Raw genomic sequence first — 18,605 nt, 5'->3', positions numbered from 1 at the left:
AAGAAAGACACTTCCGAAAAGGAGACCTCGTCCTCAAAAAGGTCATTGTCCCCAAACTCGGAGTAGGAAAGCTGGGCCCCAACTGGGAAGGCCCTACAAAGTCAAACGCGTCCTCGGCCCCGGAACATTTCACATGGAACACTTGAATGGAAGACCCATCCCCCGGACATGGAACTTGGAGAACCTTTGAATGTACTTTCAATAAATGTAATTGCCTATGGCTAAGTGATGAATGAATGAAGCAAAAGTTCCTCTTCGCTTCAAATGTTGAATAAATGTGTGTCCTAAGTCCTAAAAGAACCCTCGGCTTCGTGACCTGCCAACGCGCGAAGCCCTCCTCTAAGGGATGAGCGCTCAGTACAAAATGATGCAAAAGACTGTGATGACCCTAGGACGAGCACCTCGCCAAAAGCATGTAGGCCAGGGCAAACGAGGCCTTTTATGCCTCATCACCTCCTTGATGGACGGTGGCCCCCTCGGCACGCCAAGGCGAACGAGGCCCTACACGCCTCGTTACCTCCGTAGAGGACGATGACCCCCCTTGGCTACCTACACTTAGCACAACAACCCTGATTGCCTCGGTGGTTCGCCTCGGCTCGAGCCCCCAGTTTCACCGGTGTGATGCCTCGGCCTCCCCTGAGGAAACACTTGGTGGGAAACAAGCCAGGTGAACTGCACCCCGATAGTGTCGCTCCACCTCGGCTCCTCATCCTCCTAAGTACCTCGACGATATACCTCGGCCAACGACCTCGGCTACGGTGCCATATCACCTCAGCCTTGCCTAAGTTAACACTTAAAGGAATTCTGGAGCTGAGCCAGCCTCTCTTCGAACGTGTGGCTCCGCCTTGTCTCCCAATTCCCTAACTACTTAAAGTGAGCGTGCAAGCAAACTATACGAGCTATGAACGAACTGTACGTGTTTTTGTGTGTTGTGATCCCATTGTTTGGAGAGGCAAGGACCTCTCGAAGGAGAAGAAAAAAGAAGAAAGAAGAAGGAGAAGAAAACAACATACAAAAGGCACATCATATACAAAAATTGGCTTCATTCATCATTGTATTCCTATACTGCCTTTACAAAAAGTTTTTTGAAGGCCTCATAGGCCAAGCATATGTACATTCACAAAAAAAAGAGAAGAAAAGGAAACAACACAACAACAAAACAAAAAGAAAAAGGGGGGGATCCATGCCTAGGCCTTGCCACTAGTAGGAGGAGCGGAGTCATCAACAGCCTGGGCTTTGTTAGGAGCATCTGGAATCACCTGCAGCCCCTCGACGTCAAAATCTAGCATCACATGCAGGAGTGCCTTCTTCGTGTCTTCAATCCCGTCGAGGTAGGATGCTGACACATACTCCGCGAGCGCATCCAGATACTCAGAGGACTTCTTGTATGCCTCCATTGCTTCGGTTGTTGCCTTATTAGCCTTCTCCACCAATGCCGCGGCCTCGGCAGCCCTTCCTTCAGCCTTGGTTGTTCGCCTCTCCCCCTCGGAGATAATGTTCTCTAGACGAACTCTTTCCATCTACTCCTTGGAAAGACCTTGCCGCGCCTCCTTCATCTATATCTCAAGGCATTCCTGAACTAACTGCTCGTCCAAGAACACCTTCCTAAACTTTTGATATTTTTCTTTGGCAGTAGCAACTGTCTTCTGGAGCTTCTCCCTTTCCTTTTGGAGCTTCTCCTCAGCAAACTTCTGGAGCTTGTCCTTCTCCTTCTCCAGCTTGTCGATGCGGGACATCGCCAGCCTTGTCTAGTCCCCCAAACTAACGAAGTGTAGGTAGGCCTGCAACAGAGCCAGTTAGTAAACAAAGGAGGAAAAACATAAGATATAAAGCAGTAGAAAAATAATAATAAAAAATATATGTCTTACCTCGGCCAGATGGTACAGGCCCTCATCATAGATGGCCTTGGGGCCACTCAGCAACAAGCGGTAGCGGTCCCTTGGCAAGATCACCCCGGGCACGGATCTCCTTGCCACCTCTTCCGTCGGGCATTCAATGTTGGCCACCTTCCGTAGCGGCTCCTCCCATGGCGTGTTTGCGGAAGGCCTCTTCCAACCCATCTCGGCTCCCTCCGTGGGCCTCTTCGGCACCTCAGCCCCCTCGGCTAGCTTCTTTGGCACCTCCACTGACTTCTTGGCCCCCTCTGAGGGCCTCCTGACCCCACCGGCGAGCTGCTGGGGCACCACCACCGGTTGCTTCCCCTTGGTGGGGACTTGTTGATTTCCCCCCTTCACCGAGACAGGGGGCAACCTCTTCACCAGGCCACTTCGGTGTCTATGCCCTGGCCTTCTTCCCAGCCTGCTTCACGCGAGCCTTCTCGAGCAGTCGTTGCTTTGTGTCCATTGGTACCTTTGTGAACAACAAAATAAGACAGTCAGTGTAACAAGCCGAAGATGTGAAAGGCGAGCGAAGTAACTACAAAACCTCTCCTACCGAGGGGGGCAGGGCTAATCCCAACGAACACTAGGGGGACCTCCTTCTCCACCAACAGCTTCGCCTGGAATGTCCCCATCACAAGCAGATGAGCCACGGCAGCAACCTCTTTGTCTCGGAGCGGAGGGGGACATCTTTCGATGACTACACAGACCTCCCCCTAGCCAGACCTGAACCTCCAGCCTTCGGGGCAGGAGACGTAGAAGAACTTGTCCTTCCACCCATGGACGGATGATGGGTTGTGCACTGGCTTCCCTCTTCAGGGATGGAAGTAATTAATGTTGGCCTCGGAAGTGTGCTTCTTCGGCGCGAACATGGCACAAAACATTTTTAATGTTAGCTCCATGTCCTGAAGCCGAGCCCACATTATCATCGCCATGATGGTCCTAAGGGCATTAGGGACGAGTTGACTGGTGGTGATACCGTACCACTCCAATAACTTAGAAACTAAGGAAGGGAGGGAAAACCTAAGGCCATACTCTAAAAAATACTGGTAAACACAGATTTCCCCCTTGTCAGGGGTCCACGGTCGATCACCTATGTTAGGAACCTTGAGATCATAGGACCGGGGTACATGGAATCTCCTCGCCAGAGATTTGACCTGGCCCATATCCAAGGAGCTGTCAAACTCCAAGCATTGGACACCAGCGTCAGCCACCCTTCAGGCAGCGCTCCCTTCCACCGGTCCAGCGGTGAGCTCTACAACATCCTCCTCCTCGGCTAGAGGAGACCCTTCGAGCTCCCTTGATGATGCCGACGCGACGCTTTCATGGGGAGAGTCATTGCCCCGGCAGTAGCCCTCAGTGCCCCTAGAGGCTACCCTTTCCCTCAATACCTCTATCTCCCGCCGAAGAGGGGCTATGGCCAAAGAACCTAAGGAGGAGAGAGGGGAAGGGGTTTGAGGAGAGCTCCCTCCCGAGGTATTCGGGAGTTCATGGAACTCAGGGCTAGAGTCTGAGAAAGACATCATGAATTACCTAGATGGTGAAGAAGGTGAAGACGAGGCGCCTTGAAGGATTGAGAACCTGGGAATGTCCTAAAGGATTGAGAACTTAGGAGTTTAGTTCACTCAACAGCAAGGGTGCCTAAGTTCAAATGATGGCGAAAGTCACCACTAGGGCTCCTATTTAAAGGAAAACGGACGACCCATATCTCGCTGGATCCGACGGCTGAGGCACCTCTACTTCCACCATCCAACCATAATGCACCACCTGGCACTCGTCCTCGGAAGACGAAACGATGCCCAAGCAATGACTCAGATCACTACGGATCCGACGGTCATAGGGACCCTCCACTTTTGCAAACTAGTTTTACCGCATCTCTCAACACGTGCCCTCGGAAGACGAAACGACGCTAGGCGAACCGCGAGGCTCACCCGTCGCAAATCGCCGGGCGAACCGCTCAGCCCGAAAAACGCGTGCCTATCTAGGTGACCGTCCTCCTCATGGTGGACCCCTGACACGACCTAGTCGTATGTGATACAGACCATCCCCACTAACCCAAGGCATCCATGCCACACGCATCTCCGAATCGATGAGGAGGGAAGACGCATACGAAGTGAAAGTGACACCATTGCAGAATACCCCTCGGCTGACGAACCCGAAGGTATAACGATCACTACTCTCAACGACCGAAGCCAAGGCCTTACCTCAACCATCATCTCCATTACTAGCCGAAGTCAAGACCTCGCCTCGGCCTCGGGAGTGGGGGGCAAGTGATGTGGGCTAGCCAGGCCTAGCCCATTATGGTCTGGGAGGCCCAACCCACTAACGCCTGACAACACTAGCCACAACATGGGGGGAAGCCCTCCTTCCTTCGTACGAAGCCAACCGCGGAGCAGTTAGGTGTACTCGCAAGGACATGTCGTCTGATTTCGTATGGCTCTCATCTGGTGTGTTCATCTCTAACTGCCTCCAACTCGCTCAAGTATAAATATGAGGTAACTCTCCCTTGACAAGGGATCCAGGTCCCAGAATTCTGGTACAACTCCCTCATTTACTTCCAGTGCCTTGAATTAAATTCTTGCACCTACATCGCTTCATTAGCATTTACTCTTGGGGACTTCTGAGGACTACCATAGAGACCTCGTCTGCACCTTTCCCCCACCTCACACCTTGTACTAACTTGAGCATCCGAGTCTATGCCTCGGGTCTTTACCCGAGACCTTTGACATCTCTTGTTTTGTAGTATCTTGGATCTCCAAGAATCTCGCCACCGAGCCATCGACCCGCAGTCCTAGACTTCTACTGTATAGAAAAGGGAGCATCTTCAAAGCCTTTGGCCTGCCTTGGGAACTTGCGGGTGAATTCACCTCGTTGTCCTCACTAATACGAGCGGCAACAATATATATAGATAAGATCGAAGGGGTGATTCGAATTCGATCCGACGAATTTTTAAACGGACCATCCAAAATATCCGAATCTGGTGAAAAAGATTGGGTTTAAAATCGAATCGGATAATGATCCGATCCATTTGCATCCCAACCCTACGTAAGCGAGCTCTCAAATCCAACGTCGTCAATAAAAAAACGATAAAAATAGAACTCCGTTTATTGTGATGAAAGATGGAACACGCGATCTGTGTCTGGAGTGCAGAGTGCTCTTGTGGTCGTCACGTCATCCTCATACTTGCTCCAGGAGCGCCAACAAAATGCATGTTCGTTTGGATTTGTCACTCATCCATCTTTTACTACGTATCTACAGATGAAGAACCGAGCTTCCACGGGAGTTATCACTATGCTCCAACGGGATCCCTCTATCCATTCGCTCTCCCCCCTTCTCCTCTTCTTCCTCCTTCTCCTCCTCATAGTATTGAATCCCACAAGAAAGCAAAAACAAAGACGATTCCTCCAGGTTCGAGCCACGAAAGAAGACGTGAAGGAGGGGACGGAGAACTACTGGTCTAGGAAATGGGGTTTTCGAGCGAACCAGGACCTGACTACATCTACGGGAATCACCATTAGAGGCCTTCTCCAAATGCTCGATGTTGCTCTCGATGCCGGAGACCCCAGGCCCATGATTCGGCTCGGCCATGGCGACCCTTCTCTGTTTCCGTGTTTTCGGACGTCTCAGATTGCCGAAGACGCCATTGTTGAGGCTGTTCGTTCTGCCAAGTTTAATCATTATCCTCCCTTTGTTGGAATGCTTCCGGCCAGAAGGTAGTAGTACTTCCAAGAGATTAATAACTAGCTTTTTTTAGCTTGTTCTGAGTACTTTGAACTAATGATGAAGCTACTCTCTCGCGTGTGCTTTCTGGTTTATTCCAGCCTTTTATCTTTATTGGCCTTTCACAGTTTTAGACTGCACGCTTTCAGTCCGAAAAGTTGTCCAGATTCTGTCTCTTTTATCGGCAATTTATGATTTTGTCATCTCTTAGCTAGCTAACAGTGTATTTTCTTAATCTATTTGAAATTTGCGTAGGATTTACCGATTTAGATAAATCAAATCCATCTCTCTCTCTCTCTCTCTTGTCGGTTTAGATTTTATTGCATTCATTTAGTAAGGATGGCGAACTTTCCTTTGAATAACTCCTTTAATTGGTGTTTATGTTGCTCTTTGAACAGAGCTGTTGCTGAGTATCTTTCTCTTGATCTTCCATACAAGTTATCGCCGGATGATGTTTTCCTCACTCTTGGTTGTACACAAGCAATTGAGATTGCTCTATCAGTCCTCGCTTGCCCTGGCGCAAATATTTTGCTTCCAAGGCCAGGGTTCCCATTGTATGAAGCTCGAGCAGCTTTTAATCATCTTGAAATTCGTCATTATGATCTTCTCCCTGAAAAGGGTTGGGAGGTCGATATCGATTCCATTGAAAATCTTGCAGATGAGAACACAGTTGCTATGGTTATCATAAACCCGGGAAATCCTTGTGGGAATGTCTTCACTTATCAGCACTTGCGGAAGGTGAGTTGTATTTGGATCTAGTAGCAGTCTATATACATGATTTCTGTTGAGAAGTTCACTTCTTGTTTAACATCCTTGGAAAGGAACCCAGTTGGGTGTGATGTTAATTACTGCTTCTGGATTGTATTTAGGTGTCTGAGACTGCAAAAAAGCTTGGAATTCTGGTAATTTCGGATGAAGTTTATGGTCATCTCACATTTGGGAATAATCCTTTTGTGCCGATGGGAGTGTTTGGATCAATTGTTCCTGTCCTTACCCTTGGGTCCATATCCAAAAGATGGATAGTGCCTGGTTGGAGACTTGGTTGGCTTGTGACTAGTGACCCCAATGGAATGCTTAAAAGGACCCAGGTTATTTTGTGTTTCTTCTGTTTTCATTCTTCCTTGATTATTAATGTTATCTTCAGATCATTTTATGACATAGATCCAAAGTTGCTATAGCAGTTACGATTGAGACTTCTATAGAGCAGTTGATTGATGTATATCTTTTCAAGTCTATCACGGTTATGCATGTAGGAGCTGAATGAAGTTTTCTTAGGGTGCCTTGTGGTTGTGGAGCAAACATTCCCTTGTTTTTTACTGCTTTTTCCTTGACCCAACATGTTGTCAAGGAGACAACAGTAATGAGATTACTAATCAGACTGTTTACAACTTGACTAATATGCACATTTGTTCATTGTAGCATGTAAGAAAGATCTTAGGTATTTTGTAACTTGCTAGTTGTTCATGCTTATTATCCATCATGACATTATGAAGGATCATTCATTCAGTTTGAGGGATCTCATCTCTCCATCATTTAATGTACAAATTTCGGTGGTATAATTGATTGCCTGTTGAGGTCTGCTTCCTTTAGGCATAATACATGAGTGGTCTTTGATAAGAAATTATTGGGGGAATGGACATGAAATGTCTGTTTTCCCTAATTGTTCAATTATCATGCTCTTTATTGTTGACTTTATGCATTTGACATGGACCACTGCTTACTTTCTTACTTCTGTTTCTCAGATTGTTGATTGCATTAAGGTCTGTCTCAATATTTCTTCTGACCCTGCGACTTTTGTTCAGGTTTGTATCTGACCTTCAGTTTAAGGAACATGTGCCCTCTAAAATTCCATTGTTAATGCTACTTTACTTTTTTTGAATAAATAATTGTTTATATTGTGTTATATGGTGCAATCCTAAAATCTTTTATTGCAGTAAACTAATTGAACCCACAAGATAAAAAGTGAGTGATCCTAAATAAATGAGAAAGCTTGAAGCTAGGGTCTAAAACTTAAAATGGCAATCAAGGTTGCAAAATCCATATAATAACAATCCACTTAATGAAAAAATGTAGCACTAGAACAAACCAATAGAGTAAATAAAATGCATTCCTTTTATCGTTTCCAAACCCTAGATTATTCACCATATAGCTACTTCAAATCTTAGTCCTGGAGTGGCATGTTATTTGAGCCCTAAACTGACATGGCACCTAGTTTATCCAACAATACAGAGAAAACTCCTAAACTTTTCTCCCAATTTCATAGATAGAGAGGGACTATGAGAAAACCAATCTAAACTCATCCTTTCCAAAATTTATTTATAGATAGAGGGACTATGATTCCGGCAGCTGTGTTTTTGGGTTTTGTGACAGGAGAGGAATTCAAGGATATTCAAAGCTAAGAAATTATTAGATGAAGTTGTTTTTCAGAAGATAATGGGAAAACTACATTCTTGGCTAGCCAGTCATAAGTTATTTAGAAGGAGGAGCAGTTTTTTGTAAGATCAATACGTACATCCACTTGTTGTACAGGGATTTTTGTTATTAATGAATATTGCTTTACCTTCTCTCAAAATTATTTATTTAACTGAAGGACTTAAAAAAATGGTTAATTGCTATAGTATTGGTTAATAGATACTTGTAAACTCCACTTTAATCTATGTATATACAGACTACAGACACTTTAGTTCTAGTTTGAGCAACCATACCAACCAATTGATTCTAATGTCAAAAGTGCAAGAAGATCCAGTCACTATTATTCTTTTTGTTGTCTGTTTCCTCATTCATTAAGAACCCAATTTTAGCTCTATTTAGGATTTTGTGCATCCTCATTTTGGTATGAAGGGTTCAATAAGGAATTCATAATTCCATTCCTCAAGTATGATTAGCTATAGTTGTGCCTGTTTTTCTAAGATAACTTAATCATTCTTTTGCCATTATAAATGTGGTGCATTAGTTAATTTTAGAGGTCTACATTCTGACTCTTAGTCTTAGGATTGAGCCTTGATAGTGGAGTCCCCCCTTCCTCCTCCCCCTAATGTAAATCATGTGTCAACAGTTTCCTCTCATGCATAATGCCATCAAACTCAATTATGGCTGATAATTGATATTCAGCTGAAAAATCAGGTGCAACTGGTGTGGAGGGGCTTTCATTTTTTTCCCGTTCTTTCTACCGCTACAGCACCATATGCTATGTCATTTTTTAGATGCAGTTAAAGGAGATTATTGTAGGGTAAAGGCATATATTTTGGTCTATTTTATCAAGCTTCCTTGTGCAATTGCATCTCTTTCTCCATTCTTCATTGATCCAAATTAGAGGCTAAAGTTTTTGGTTTTCATGATGAATACCTATTTCTTAAGTGTCCCAATTCCTTGGACACATTGAAATGATATCTGCAGGGAAAGTTTTGTTTTCTGGGGATATTTTGTATGTTTGGGTATGCTTACTCTAGGTTGACTAGGCTCCTTCTTTTTGCATTCATTTATCTTTTCAATAAATTTGTGTAATTATTGATGACAAGGGGTGGCACTTTCTTCTTTGTGATTGTTGTATCAAACAATTCAAACAACTGGTCATCAACACTAATATTTGTTGCATCTAGCATGCCCCTTAGCTGTTCACTTTTCACTTACCATGACACTATGATTCTGGCAACTATATTCATAGTTTCTTATACAGATGAAACATCGGCTAAAAATTTTCAATAAGTTAAGCATGACAATGGGGTCATTATCTTATCTTCATTTCTTCTATGTTGTATGTTGTATAACAAAATCTTTGATGTAATAGGGTGCACTTCCACAAATCCTTGGGAAAACACAAGAAGATTTCTTTAAGAAGATTGCTAGTATACTGAGGCAAACTTCAGAAATTTGTTTTGAGAAAATAAAGGAGATTGATTGCATTACTTGCCCACAAAGACCTGAGGGTTCCATGTTTGTAATGGTGAGGATGTACAAATACCTGGGCTGTGTTTGAAAATAAAGGGGCTGTTGGAGATATTCTTACTTGTACTTTCATAACACAGGTGAAATTGAATGTGTCACTTCTAGAAGATATTAATGATGATATAGACTTCTGCTACAAGCTGGCTAAAGAGGAATCTGTAATTGTTCTGCCAGGTGAGGAAAATATGCCAACTTTTTCAGAATGCATTCACATTAAGACTGGATATCTGCCTTTCAATCTTAATTACTAGAGGCATTGTTATAATTGCCTCCAGACCATTGTTTTTGTGCACACGACTCATGTACTGAAGGAGGTTGATCTCACTTTCCTGCTGACATACAACTGTGCTTCAATGTGTGAAACATGATTTGGCACTGCTTCATATTCTTCTGTCAGCTTTGTCTATAACTATTGTTACCCACACATTTGCTTTGTGAAGGTAGAATTGCAAATTTATGTAATGCTGGATCCCTGAGACTCTTAGAAGACATGTAGAAGCTCATTTTAGGGGCCATTTAACATCTTCCGAAGGCTTCAAAAGCTTTGCACTCCTTTTGGCATTCCTTTTTGGTCTATCACTACCTTGTGCAATTAGACAATTCTACCTCTCTTTCTTGAACTTACTAATAACTTCATCTATTATCAATTTAAGAAGAAAAAGTAAAAGGAAAAAAGGTACAAGGTGGAAATCAGCCAACAAACATGAGACCAAGTAAGTGGAACAATTTGTACTTCTTATAAACTTTGCATTGGTAATTGGGACTCACTATATATGTCCACCCTTGAACATCAGATCTATCAAACTCATCAGCCCAGTCAAAACTCCCCAGGAATCCATCTCAAAAGAAAATGGTTCCAAGAGGTCACAAGCATTATCTAATTAAGCAGGTGAGGTAATTTCTAGAGGCCCTTCCTGATTCCATTGCCCTGGCTGATGGAGTTGGTTGAATCCCATTCCACCAATTGATGGGAATTGAGAGCTGTCAATCCTCAATGGATAAAAAGGCAAGACCATCACCTCTTCCTTGTAATTTCTAGAGACCCTTCCTGATTCCATTGCCCTGGCTGATGGAGTTGGTCGAATCCCATTCCACCAATTGATGGGAATTGAGAGCTGTCAATCCTCAAAGGATAGAAAGGCAAGACCATCACCTCTTCTTGGAACTTACATCTCTACATTTAGATTTTGAACCATAAAAAAGACTAAAAAATGATGTCATCTCTACCTTAGAGGTGATCTCCAATTGCAGGACCAGATTTACCAGAAGAATTGCTGTCAAACCAGAATATGCTATAGGTTCGTTGTTTGTATTTTCCATTTGGAAATTCCAGATCAAAATGTGACAACGATGCACCAGATTTACCAGCATTCTCCATCAGATCCTGTTTTAGAACATTACAACCATGTGTAGAATGATTTTTTGCTCTTTCTTTGCATTTACCAATGTTTGATTGATATACAAGTGTTAATCAAACAGATGGTATATAGTCCTTTACGTGTTGATGGTCTTTAGATACTGGATGAGCTAGGACCAAAACAAAGCTGCAAATAGAATACATGACAAAGGCTGTTGGCTAGAGGGCCATAAAGTCATCATCAGTGATTATTATGTCATAGGTTTAACATTGCAGAGGCCAGAGGGTAAAGACTGGTTATGAAGTTGAGGATTAACAGTCACTTTTGTACAATAGGTTGTGTGGTTCATGGTGATGCATAGATAACCATATACATGGTTAAGTCAAGTGTCTATGCAATTCTCTTTGGGCATAATGTTGGATTCTATGCTTTTTCCTGGTTTCAGAGTTTGCAAGAGCCAGTTAGTAGTTAGTCCATATTATTTGATTAATGACTTTGTAATTAACATTTATTGCAGGAATCGCTGTTGGAATGAAAAATTGGCTACGGATAACATTCGCAGTCGAGCCATCTTCCCTTGAAGATGCCATGGGGAGGATAAGATCCTTCTGCCAGAGGCATAAAAAGCGACAATAGGAGAATCACAAAATAATTACTTGTCCAGGAAAAAAGAAAGAGAGAAATAATTGTTCTCATCAACCAATCTGGTGGAGCTGATCTTGCCCATTAGCAGATGTGAACTGAGACCACCAACATGTGGTTCATCTTTAGGAGATCCACTCGGAGAAGGTTCCCCAATTGGGTCAACTAGGGAACTTCCCTCCTATTCTATTTTAACCATATGGAAGAATCTTGGAGACAATCCAGACTGTTTCATCAGATAGAGAACCCTCTACATTGGCCATAGAGCCCTGCAATCCATATTAACCTCGTTCATGACTTCATGTATCAATATCAACCCTTTTCCAACCTTGGATTGGAGTTTTATTTGACTAACACCAGAACCTATTTATCCATCCATATACATATGGATCTAGATTTGGCTGAGATGTTTTAAATCCAACATTTCTCGGATAAGACCAGTACAAAGATTAATAGAAATTACATCATGAGCTAGCTAGTCAGCAGCTTGAATTGCTTCACGGAAGACATGTTTGTAGACCAGCCCATTCTCGAGCAACTCATGGTGTAATTTTCATTGGTTTCAATCCATGGTACACCCAAATGTTGTTTGTTTGAACTTTGAAGGTGTAGCGTGAGACCAGGGTTCCACAACAAAATCTTGTGGATCAGTCCACACCATGGTAGATTTAATGATTATTGTGATAAATGGTTAATATTACTAAAAAATGACCAAGACATTTTATTTAAAATTTTGCTGACAATACATCCACACCACAGTGCAAATTGTAAGTGGCTGAAACCATATGAATATTTACAGAAAAAAAAACCGATTTCAATTTTCAACCACTCCATAGTGGGGCCCAGTAGATCCAAACACACACCACACATCACGAAAATCACAGTACCAAACACTGCCTTAATGCCCCAGTGCTTAATTTTTAAGAACTTGTTAAGATGATTATGGTTATTCATTTGTGGTTTATCGGACAAAATGATCAGTTGAGTTCCTTCCAAAAGTCTTGCAGAAGACGATGCAAAGAGGGTCAATCTTGGCGACCAGGATTAGAACAATGGAAAATAATTCAGTAGGCAAAGAGGGTCAATCTGGGCCCGCCTCAGGTAGCCCTTATTTAGACCATTTGAAAATCCATATCAAAGAATCTGCTGAAGAGACTGTTGACCATGAAGGAAGCCTACTTGCGGCTTCAGTTGATGTAACCAGGCAGCTGCAAATTTAGACAAGCAGATGGTCCCAACTCTACCATATTTGTTCCATATTTTATTTAAATGGCTCGCTAAAAGAATCAACAGATGAGGAGATCATCCAATCTGTTGAACTAGTAGAAGTGGGAGGATACCTCTGTTGATTAGTCGAATACTTAATTTTCTTCTTGAATTCAATTTGCAGCTGCTTGGCAAACTGCAGGTGGAAATCAGGGAAGAAAGAAGTCATTCCTAGTAATTCCATTTGATGTTGTTTTAATTGCTTTTGCTTTAAAATAACTCCACACTCATGTCATACAAGTCATGTCACAGCTTTGTAGCAATATTAACTCTAAATCTTACACCCAGAAATCTCCTCCCAACTGTTGCACTTCTTAACCTTGTTCTTTCTAGTTGCTTATATGAGTTAGACAATCATCTGACTGAACCGGTTGCTGAGTTCAACATCAAAAGCAAAAAAATCAGATAAACTCTAACAAGCATTCATCCATCCGATCACATTCCCAGACTCTCCTTCCACCACCACCGAAGATGGCCATGGAGATTTAACAGTATTCTCATGAGATTAAAGAAACTACTTGTTCCTTACGTTGCTGTTTCAGGTGGATCCCTAGAGATCTTAATTGTGTGGCTGATAGTCTAGCCAAAGCAAGCTGGATAAAAAATATATGTCCGTCTTCGGTTTTCCTCAACTTTCTGTTTCTTTCTTATTTTCAAACGATCCAAACACAGCCTAACACAAATGCAGGCATTGAGAATTGGATGAATTTCTTCTTTTCCCATGTCTTATATGTTGCAAGGACCATTACTTGGTGCATTGGTAAAATCTCAGACTGACAAGTGTGAGAATGTTGGTTCGAGTACGAGATAGACTACTTTATGCAAAAGGTTAGGTTTCCAACTAATCTACCCATCCCAAGACGGCGGATGGCCAGGACCATCACTGGGTAATGGCCCTGTAATTTTCAAGGGTGAATCTTAATGAATGGCTGCCATTGGGCTAACATACATCTGGAGAAAAGGGCAAAGTAGCCAACCAAATTGCACCTGATGCATTGTCCTTTAACCAGAGTATGAAAACTTTCATGCTGAAGTACTGAAGCTATATTTTCACCTCTTCAACAATTGAAATATGTCCACATGTCATTTACATCAAAGCAAATTAAAAGGGGTGCAAAACAAAGTATTCACTGCAAAAGAGAAGAAATAATAGCTGAACTATTTTAATCTAAAACTCTCCATTCATTTTACAGAGAAAGATTGGAAACTTTGGCATTCAATCTTTAGATCACTTGAATCATATTAAACAACCACTGAAAAAATAGTCTGAAATCCATTTTAATATAGGGTCAATTTGTGGTCCAGACTCCAAACAAACCATTTGACCCAAAAAGATAATGTCAACCTCTGAGAAATTGCATCCACCCATTTGGACAGGGTCATGCTAGGTAGCGAAGTACACTGACACCGGATTATAGCAATAGAAATATCCCAAGATTAATTTTTGTGTTAGTGTGCTGATGGTTTTAGGAGGAAAACTGTAATCAAGCACCATTTCTGTATACCTTGAGAAAGGCCAATGTAGAAACAAGTTTGTAAATGTTTCTTTTCAGTGTGAAAGATCTCTTGATAGGTTGATTTTAACTCTATGATCAGATCCTTTTCTTCTGTACTGTTAACAATATTTTATTGGGAAAGAAAAAAATGTCAGAACACCCCCAATTTGATTAAATCTTGGGTGAGACCTCCTCAGCAGAATTTGTAAATCTAAGAGAATGGTTCTGAACAAAGATGCAACCATACCAAGAACAGATTCGATTCTCACAAAAGTATCAATATCAAGTAACTTATAAATTTACATGTCTGTGTAGCAATATTTGCAAAAAATAACACCAAGAGATTAAATCAGTGGGTTGATTCCATCCACTTTCAAGAGACGGTCGAGGATAAGGAATAGCCATGATTCAATTGTATAATAGAGAACAAATATAAATGACTTACATAGATTTATCAGTACATATTTTACCTTCAACTGTGGATGGATACAGAAAAGAGTCTGACAGGAGAGAAACATTAAACTTCTAAGGTAGTGTCAGTTGCATTGATCTTCTGTTTATGAGCTACTTCAAATAATGTTCTACAATTTCCTTACTGTTTTGTCATGGGTCCTCTATGAATTATTCTGAGATGCACAGCTGCATCCATTGTTCGCGGCCAATATGAGTAAATCTTTTATGTTAACACCGTCTGTGATCTTAACCTGCAAGAGATAAGATAACACACTTTGCCACTCTCTGTGATCTTCCACTTTCTTTAAATAAATAAAGAGAACAATTTGTTGATCTTGTTACAGAACAACTACTAGTTCTCTTCCATAACCTTGACAAATACAAGTTAGATTTCCCATACCACCCATACCCATAATCAAAAGCACGATCTGTATGCGTCTCCTTGTCAAGGAATCGCGACCCACCATCACCACCACTCGAACCTTGAAGAAGATGAAATTGGGATCATTCAGATGATAAGATGATGGACTCTTCTTTGGCACCCGCCTCTCAAAGTACCCTTGACTTTCAAAACTATTAGGCTTCATCTCCTACACAGCCTGATGAAGATGAAGCCTTGGGAAACAAACTTTCAGATTGAATTCTAATTCTAATTGATAGGAAGCATTTGGGAAAACCTCGCAGGTCAACATCTTTAAAGGTGGAAGACTCGGTCTCAGGTAGAGAATTATTCCTGACAAGCAACAACTGGGGAAGGCTTAACCCACAATGCCTACTAATTCTCACATCTAGCGCGATCCGGTCACTCCTAGCTGGCACTCACGTGGCTCCTGGAAGGTACCTGAGATGAGGAAGAAGAAGAATCCCCAGGGAGTTTACCCGGTGGGGATACTCCGATGCTTAAGTTAGTATTACGTAGGAGAAGCAAGAAGGAGACGAAGGCTAAGAGTGCAGATAGCACGCTCTCACTATACTTGAGAGATTAGAGGTCTCAAGAAGAAGTTTCTCTTCTGCCCTGAGGGCTTTTATAGGGACATTTACGTCAGGTCAGGTATAACCGCCACTGGGCTCCTGCCACAGCCGTTACCTGCCAGGGCTGCGCAGGTGGCCGTTGTGGCATACGTCTCGCCCGGGTGAATGACACGTCTCCGGAGTGACAGGCACACCCTTGCCTGCTGTGAGACATGGATGCAGACTGCCGAAAGGACTAGGACTGCGCCGTCAGTAAGGGATATGGCGCAGTCTGACCAGTACGGTCTGTCAGTCGGAAACTTCCTGGGGCGTGCTCGTGTGGTTCATTCGCGAGCTATTCTGTAGCGAACTTGGAACACTCCAGGGTTACCCTTAGTAGAATTGGCCCTAGGGATAGCTTGTCTGCTTGGGAGCTCGGACGAGCTAATGACTTTAGCTTGCGAGCTACAATTGCCTTGGAGTATCTCTTCAAAGGTAGCTCGGGGAGCCCAGGGTTCGCGTCGTGGCGAACTCCTTTTGTGAGCTACAATGTAGCGAGCTGCTTTGTAGGCTCATCACTTGGTCGTACCAGATTACAACGCTGAGTTATCGCTCGTGCTGATTCAGTGTCCATGTGTCACCGTTTCATAGGTGGGGTCAAATCACCTCCATCAATTGCCCCCCACTCCTTGGGCTAAGAGCACTGCCTTAGTGCAGGGAGTTTGTAAAGCGCGCTGGACTGATTTGACCGAAATTCAAACTTGATTGACTACCCACATTAAATGCATTTGCGGGAATCAAGAGATTTTTTGACTTTCCTGACTTTTCGGATTCCGAAAACTTGTTGAGGTGGCTTTTAACTCCGAACGTCGTGCGGCCGCGATTACCTTAATTACGGAAGACGTGCCACCAATCACCTTCGGTTTTCAGAAGGCATGCGGTCAGGGCGCCCGCAGGCCGTTGGATTTGTCTTGATCCGGACCGTCAACTTGGAAGGGTGGAGACTATAAATAGGGGGACCCCTTGGGCCTCGCTTTCTCCCACACCATCTTGCTGTCTTCGGATTCTGAGGTCGCGCACTTCGTCTAGTCTACCCGAATTCCTCAGTTTGCTTCGCTTTGTCTCTTCTGGTGAGTCCCAATCGTTGTCAGCCATGTCTGGGTACCCGTACCACACCTACCACAGGGGCGATAGCCTGGACGACGATGCTCCCTCGAGCTCAGGGGGAGCCTGGGAGTAGATCCCGGAGGTTCGGGAGGCCTTTGGCGACATAGTATCTACTTCTAGGGGGAGGGAGCCTGACGCCTTTGGCTCTTCCTTGATGACAGTGGAGAGACTAAAATCTCTAATCCGCTACTTTCACCTCCCTGGGGACCTGTTTACAGCCTCCCTACTGGCAACTTCCCCTGGGAGCATGGTCCCAATGACATAGTAATCTTCCAGGAACAACTCGAGGCTGGCTTGCGTCTCCCCCTACACCCCTTGATAGTGGAGGTGTTAAATCACTTTAACGTCACCATTGACCAGTTTCATCCCAATGCCATTCGAAACATGGTTGAGACTATATCTTTGTGTTATGAGTACTATCTTCCTCTGGACCTGGACATTTTTTGCCTCTATCCTCTGTATAAAAAATGCTGCTCTTGGGGTTCCTTCGGAGAGGCACTTTTACTACCTCTCTCCCCATTGCGGCTATAAGCTCTTGTGCGAGCTGCCGAACAAGATTCCCGCCTGGAAGTGGGACTACTTTGTGGTCCGTAACCCTGAGGGTGGCCCTTCCCAACTGCTTGGAGGGGCGCCATCCAAGACCCCAGGGCCGAGCTGGACCCCAAAGTTCGGAAAATGATGCTGTCCTGGGCATCGGTAGGCTTCCTTTGCTTGGACTACTTGGCCGAGGAGAAGCTCATGCCTACCGGCTTGAGCCCGGGTAGGTTGTCCTTTTAGGTCGCGTGGTTTCTGTAACGATGTCATACTCACATTTGTATGCACATATTTCATTCTTCTTGGACTAACACTGATGCTTTTCTTGGCAGCCATCATGTCTAGTGCCGATTTGTGCCACCTTCTCTCGAGTAGCCAGAGGCGCCATGCGAAGAGGACGCGCCCCTACCGGACTCCCCCCTCAGGAGGTACTGAGTTTGGGTTTGCCGAGCCGGTTTTATCCTCCCTTCCGCTCGAGATTCCGGCACCCCCTCCCGAGGGAACTAGTGGGGTTGACTTCGGAGGGGATGAGCTCCCTCAGCAGGGGGAGGCTTCCTGTAACCCCCTCCAGCCACGCCCTTACCCCCGGTTCCTAGTGAGGAAATGGGAAGGGGTGAACGATTACCTTGTGGCTCACCGGAGGAGCCAGAAGGCGATTACTAACAATGAGGTTGCTCAGTGGGGGAATATAGAGCCTGGGGACCTCGCCGTGTTCGCCTCTGCCCACTGCATGGTGGTAAGTGACCCCTTTCCCTTTTCTTCTCTCATTTTGCTCCTCTTCGTTGTCCTCTGATCTTCTCTTCTATCGGCAGGTGAATTCCACCATCCATGCCATGGCTCTCCAGATGCACGTCCATCGTGTCGACGCCCTCGACCAGCGGGCTGCTAACAAGAAGTTCCAGGGCGAGCTCGACCGGATCCAGGGTGAGCTCCATCACACTCGCAAGGGGAGCGAATCTCAAGAGCCGCTCGTCCATGACCAGGAGGCTCAAATCGCCCGGCTTTCTGAAGAGAGCACGCGTTACAGGAAGGAATCGTCGAGGATGGCGGCGAAGAGGGAGCTCCTCAGGCAGCAGGTGCGGGACTTGGAGTCCACTCTTCTAAATCGGACTCAAAACTTTGATCAGATGGTGGAGGCTGAACGAGAGAAAGCGGTCTGGGATTTTAAAGACTCCTAGGAATTCCACGACCTCCAG

At 44.2% G+C, this 18,605-nt stretch overlaps 1 protein-coding gene across 1 annotated transcript; it reads left to right on the top strand.

Moving 5' to 3' along the window:
• Positions 1-5,020: 5,020 nt before the first annotated feature.
• On the top strand, positions 5,021-11,936 carry LOC104608160 (putative aminotransferase TAT2). Its single transcript, XM_010274054.3, has 7 exons — positions 5,021-5,590; positions 5,996-6,335; positions 6,467-6,685; positions 7,340-7,399; positions 9,385-9,540; positions 9,623-9,716; positions 11,418-11,936. Exons 1-7 carry the CDS (start codon positions 5,136-5,138, stop codon positions 11,534-11,536), a joined length of 1,443 nt encoding a protein of 480 aa, XP_010272356.1. The 5' UTR covers positions 5,021-5,135; the 3' UTR covers positions 11,537-11,936.
• The last annotated feature ends 6,669 nt before the right edge of the window (positions 11,937-18,605 follow it).

This window comes from Nelumbo nucifera, chromosome 1, assembly GCF_055504915.1.
Source record: "Nelumbo nucifera cultivar China Antique chromosome 1, China Antique-T2T, whole genome shotgun sequence".
NCBI classification, from domain to species: domain Eukaryota; kingdom Viridiplantae; phylum Streptophyta; class Magnoliopsida; order Proteales; family Nelumbonaceae; genus Nelumbo; species Nelumbo nucifera.
The sequence above is the reverse complement of the archived record's forward strand: the minus strand, read 5'-3'. Positions and strand labels throughout refer to the sequence as shown.

Excerpts from the sequence above, each read along its gene's own strand:
- LOC104608160 (XM_010274054.3), top strand. The coding sequence starts at position 5,136 with ATGAAGAACCGAGCTTCCACGGGAGTTATCACTATGCTCCAACGGGAT. Across the intron at positions 6,336-6,466 it reads CTTATCAGCACTTGCGGAAG|GTGTCTGAGACTGCAAAAAA; the intron begins GTGAGTTGTATT and ends GATTGTATTTAG. Across the intron at positions 7,400-9,384 it reads ACCCTGCGACTTTTGTTCAG|GGTGCACTTCCACAAATCCT; the intron begins GTTTGTATCTGA and ends TTGATGTAATAG.